The sequence below is a fragment of the Melospiza georgiana genome, chromosome 5 (assembly GCF_028018845.1).
Source record: "Melospiza georgiana isolate bMelGeo1 chromosome 5, bMelGeo1.pri, whole genome shotgun sequence".
Classification (NCBI taxonomy): domain Eukaryota; kingdom Metazoa; phylum Chordata; class Aves; order Passeriformes; family Passerellidae; genus Melospiza; species Melospiza georgiana.
Genome location: NC_080434.1, coordinates 32,210,370 through 32,216,214, shown reverse-complemented (window position 1 = coordinate 32,216,214; position 5,845 = coordinate 32,210,370). Strand labels below are relative to the sequence as shown.

The following is a 5,845-nucleotide window of genomic DNA, read 5'->3' as shown; positions in this document are numbered from 1 at the left end:
TGTCCAGACTTCTGAAAACACAGACAGGAAAGAGGAAGACAGTAGATAACTTTCATAATTCCTCTCATTATCTACACCTTACAGAGGCAGCAATATGCTGTTTCAGTTTGCTGGCTCCCACAAATCAGATCCTCCCCTTGCCCTTCTTGGAACCCCTTATGAGATACAAACTGAAAGAAAAGGCTTCCTCTTTTTTTCAGTTCTCTGTTCCAACAAGGAAATTAATAACAAACAAAATTGAAGGGAAAACATTTTCAACAAGTATTTATTAGATAGGTAAACATAAAAATCTTAGACAAGTAAATAAATAAATAAATAAATAAATAAATAAATAAATATTCTATAAATAAATAATAATTTTTTCTGGCCAAAAGATGGCATTAAAATATATGTTTATACCTTCACAACACTCATCACAATAAATAATCATGACAGAAAACCTGATGTGCAAGAATTTTGATGTGTTAGTTGTGGAACTCCCCTCTTCAGCCAGCAGCCCACTGCGAGTGCCCGTGACCCAGGTGCAGTTGAAGTTACTTGTCCATGCTTTGCTGGGGAGAAATTGTTGCTGGTCTTTTCCTAAACTGTTAGCACAAAGGGAATGAGTCATTTAGTGGAAGTTCCACTGGGCATGCACTGCACTGTTACAGCTGTGTCTAGCAAAAATTATTCCAGAATCATCTCCATATTCCTTCACGAGACATTTTTCCTGCCTTCTTGTTGAGGTGGCAGTGGTTTCTTTCCTGCATAATGAACCAGTTTAAAAGACTAAAAGTATGGTTGTCAACTAACTACAGACCAGGGAATCCATATTCTAAATGATGTGACATTGTGATGTAGGAGGCAGGAGGAGGTGAACTGTCAGAAGCCAGGTGAGTGTCTTCCCTATTTTGCCTTGCTGGAGAAGTCAGGACATTTTTCTTCTTTGTTTTAGGACTCTGTCTCAGGGTTGGTGTTGGCCCTAGAAAGAAAGAAGATGGAAAAGGAAGCTATTAAAAACAACCATACAACAGGTAAGACTTGCTGGCGTCAGCTGAAATCCGCCACTCTCTGCTTCTGTACCCAAGACCCTGAAAAGCTATGACAGAACCCAATGGACACTGGTACATCATAACATTCCCAAAATGATTCAACAACAGTGCATTTCCATCATTTGATGCTTCACTTGACAACTGGAGCCTGTTTTTTCCCCCACTTATCTATGTGCCAGTAGTTTGAAAAACTGATTGCTGCTTTCTGCCACTGCAAGCATGAGAAAACCAGTCAGTTAATGCTCAGATTCTCTGAGCACTTGTGCTGCAGGTTTCCAAAATGCTTCTGCCTTAAGGGAGAGGAAGGTAACCTTCCCAGAGATGTGTGGCACAGTAAGGCTTCAATAGCTAATGCTGTAATTAAGGCTCAAAGCAATCACAGTGTTTGTTACAATTAGTGAACACAAAGGTAATAACTACCTGAGGAGACAGAATTTTGGAGCCCTTCACACCCGTCTGTGTTTGGTAGTTCAATTAAAATACCGGTTTTCAATAAGCTGTGCTTATTGAGGAGAAATTACTCACTTGTCCAGAATTGCCTTGATGATCAGCTTCACCCAGGGAGCACTGGGCTCCAGGCACACTTCTCTGCCATTTCTCAGGGTAGCTCTGCAACAGGGAAGAAAGGAAGGGAAAAGGGCTGTTCAGTGAAATCCAAGGCAATGTCTCCTTTCTCTCATAATAACATCATTCTAGGCATACACTGACATGTTCCACTTTAGGCTGTATAAACTGAGGCTGTAGCCTAACATAAAGGGATCATTTTCACTGGTTTAGTATATTCTCATATCTATTTGATGCATTAAACCATCTGCAGGGCTCTCCCTCTCTTCAAAACTGTTTTTTTCCCCCAACTGGCTTGGTGTCAGTCTTTCACTGAAGAGTTAAATCTTTCCATCTTGATTCAGAAATTGTACTGCCCAGTCCAGAGGAACTACCAGTCCATAGGAACTTGTTTACTTACAGAAAAAGTTCTGGAATGTAACTGGAACGATTTGAATGCCAATGGTAGTTTTTTTCATAGACTTGAGCAGAAGTGTGATCATTTTCTTGACCTAGTCCTTAAAAAGTATATTTTTATCTCTTGCTCAGCATGGCTCCATGCATTTTCACAAGCCAGTGGAATTCAGAGTTTTAGAAAGTTATTTGCTGCCTGATGACTGTGAATTTAGGTCAAAATATTGCATGCGTTCAACAAGTAGAGATTGGCAAAACAACACTCAGTTCCCAACACGTAGCACATTGTAGGAGCAGGGAATGTTGCTGTCCTGCTTTCTAAGCAGCTGCTTCGACAGACTGCTCACACTGCTCGCAGAACACTTGCACCTTATCAAGAGCGAAATCTGCTTCCTTCTTGTTAAGTAATCAGGAAGGTTTTGCAAAACACTTACATGACTTCAACATTCTTGCAGTGAGGTCCGCTGGGGGTGAGGTTCACATTTTGGATGAACTTGGGATGGATGAACTTGGAATGGGTGCTTATGCACTGGCACCGGAGTTCGATGGCTGAGCGTGGCACTGCCTCACCTGGAAAAAAAAAGCAGTGGAATGGTTCACTATTTTCACAGGAAGCACAGCTTGGGGGTTTTTGCTGACAGCCCTGGGAGAGCCCTTTGCTGCACTGGTAAGACAGCACAGTGTCTCCCCTCCAGCATTTCCTCTGGCCACTAGTCAGCAGAGCTCGAGGAAAGGTTTCTTTACCTTGTGCTCCAAGTGCTGAGATCAGGAGCAGGATCAGCACAGCAGCCGCAGTCTTGCCAATCATGATGCAAGAGAGTGTCTTCCTGGTGTGGCCTGGGCCTGGTTGTGTGGTGGAGTGAGCTCTGGCAGATCCCAGGGTAACAAGTGCCTGTGTTCTGGGGCAGGCTGTGTTTATATCCTGCCTGGCCAGCTGGGGCACTCCGGCATCATGGGGAGGGGGGGTCATACCCGGGAAACTCCGAACCTGCGAGATGCTGCCGAGCCCTGAGTCACAGGTGAGTGGGTAAGCCCCTTTCCCTTGGTAACCACAAAGCTGCTTCTCACTCATAGAAAGCACTTTATGAAGTAAAGACATGTAGAGTTGCCCTGCAGTGACCTGTGTAGAGTCTGTAGAGAGTTTGTAATTTCTTCTTGGAATAATTTTTATGTGTACTTGTGTCCTCCTTGTGACTTTCTACCACAGCGCAAAGGCATTTGCTCTGTGGTTTTCTATCTCTGTGTCTTTGGACTTCACTTTTATTTTTTTCTGTTCTAAGACATGACAGAAGTAGGAGCCAATAATTCTAGAAATTATAGATACTAGCTCTCCATGTCCTTGTATTCATGTACCTTTTAAAAAACTGTTTTGTATGCTGAGATAACTTTACCAGAAATATTTACAGTATTCTTTTGATGAATTCAAATCTAGTTTCACTGAAATAAGCAATAGTACCACTGAGACTCTGTAGAACCATTGAGAACACACAGAATATGTAAATATGATGCAATGAATTCCTTTGTCTAACCTAAGGTAGATTTTGTTTTTTGAGAATGACTGTTTCTTCTGAAGCAAAAACTTCTTAGTTATTTGCTGCTTTGAATTTGGGCAAAGGAAAATTCTAAAAGCTGCTGTAGGATTCTGCTTCTGAAAAAAAGTGAGGCACTTTTGTGAATTTAAATTTGACCCTGTAAAGAGAAGATTTCTTCTGATTATGATGGAAATAAAGAAAACTGAAGATGGGGTCATGAAGAAGGATTATTCTGACAATGTCAGAGGTGTTCAACCATTTCTTTCAACAGTAGACACTAATACTATAATACAACTAGGCCTTATTTGGGTTAAACAATAAGGACTCTCATTACTGTTCCTCTGCCAGGTAATGGAGAAGTCAAAGGAACAAAACATAGGGCCAAATATGAATGAATGCAGGTTATTTTTCTCTGACTGATCATGAAGGTCTCAGAGATTTACATATGCCAGACTGAATTCCAGTTCCTATTACCATATCTATCACTGTCTGTAGTTTATAAATTGCCTTAGAGCACATCATCTGAACAGTAGCTATTCCAGAAGCTATGGAATTAAGCACCTGGTTTCCTTGTCACTTTACAGCGTGCAGAATACAGCTGGATTAGTTAAGAGATAAACAGAAAAACCCCTCATCACAGCCCTTGCTTGTCTGACCTGAGGTCTGCCTGGGGATTGTCCTCTTCAACCATGGCAATCAGCAGGTGTCTTGTGTAAGAAAATACTAAGTGTCTTTGAGACTTATCCCTAGCAGTCTGATTCTGGTTTCGTTTGCTGCCTCCTGATTCTTTTACAGGATTACAAGAAGTAGATATTGATCCTTATCATTGATTTCCACTAGCTTCATACTTCTGTAGGCTTTATCATATCTCCAGGTTAACCTCTTTTTACCAAGTGTTGTCCTGTCCAACAGACTGGATCGTTTGTTCCTGTCTCTGGACTTTTTATTTTCCTCTCACACACCAATTCCATGCAGAGCAAGCTGTTTACAGAAATGCAAGCTAGAGTATCAATGGAAAAGTCTTCTAGCCTGCATACAAGGAGAAAATGGGAGGATGAATTGCAGGGCCTAAGGAGTGTGGATTTTTTTCCCCAAGTATTTCCAACAAACTATTATTCCTCTTTAATTTCACAAATTATTTTCTGTATCCCAAGTAAGAAGATATTCTTTCTGGACTCTATATGCAATGAAGCTTTTATCCTTCATGCTCTTTGTGCAAAACCTTCTGCCTGTTTGGTTTTAAGGAAATGCCATTTCTGCTTTCTTGGTCCAGACAGAGCAGATGCTTGTGACTCTGTGTATTTTACTCAAATATAAAGAAAGGGCTTAGGTGTTTTACATCTATCAGAGACAACATCATGGTTACAGCATAACAAATCTTGACATGGAGCAGTGGGACAACTGAGCACTGGAGGCTGTGCTTTGACTTGTAAGCTATGATGTAGGGAGCAGAGTGCTCAGGAGTGGCCTGCAAAAACTCACAGTCCACGAAGATAAAATCTCTCTTGTGATTACAGAGAGAAGTCAGAAGAGATAAACTCTGAATGACAAGGTTACACGTTTTATTGTAAACCATGTGATTTGGTCCAAAGAAAGCGGATGCTGTTCCAATTGATTTCAAGGATCTTGTTTTGGAGATGTGAGGTGGGTGAATTAAGAGCTGCTGGAATCTAGTTCACACACACTCTGACTGAAAAGAGCCATTGCTAAGCCTTAAATATGGGTGTCATAAATGATATCTGATATCCTCCAGCTGTATAAACACCTTTTTGTTGTAAGAGTCATGAATACAGTTATTGACAAGCTTCCACTTTCTTGGCAGGAGAGTGCCTTAACAGCTACCAAGTGATAAGATTTCTCAGTACTGATGCTTATCAGCAGTATATGACACACAGGCTGTCCTGTGTCAACTTCTGACACTGGTGTGTGGTCCAACAGTCCCTGTCCAAATCACATGGCAAACTGCTACGTGTAGGGTTAGTTTAGATCAACCTGGAGGTGCTACAGTAGGCATAGGATTCAGTAATTCCACTAATTAAGGCTTCCACATCAGTTATACTATAGAAAACAAAGGGCAGGAGAGAGGCTGAGATACCCAAGTGAAAATACTGCAGTTCTCAGATAATTTTCTGTGTGTTGAGTGCCCAGGAAATTTACATTTCCTTATGCCCACATGAACAGTGAGGAATTTCTCTCCCCTGGGGGGATCCTTGCAGTGCCCTGTCCTCATTTCCCTTAATGACTGCTCACTGCTATCTTTAGTAATTCTGCCTCATGCCTGGAATTTTACATCCAAACATGTAAAAGATGATTTTAAAATTGCTG

General features: G+C 41.3%; 1 protein-coding gene across 1 annotated transcript; it reads right to left on the bottom strand.

The window, feature by feature from the left end:
- Nucleotides 1–930: 930 nt before the first annotated feature.
- On the bottom strand, nt 931–2,796 carry LOC131083814 (interleukin-8-like). The gene is made up of 4 exons (XM_058024784.1): nt 2,733–2,796; nt 2,423–2,558; nt 1,557–1,640; nt 931–961 (listed from the first exon to the last, which is right to left on the bottom strand). Exons 1-4 carry the CDS (start codon nt 2,794–2,796, stop codon nt 931–933), a joined length of 315 nt encoding a protein of 104 aa, XP_057880767.1.
- Between the last annotated feature and the right edge of the window lie 3,049 nt (nt 2,797–5,845).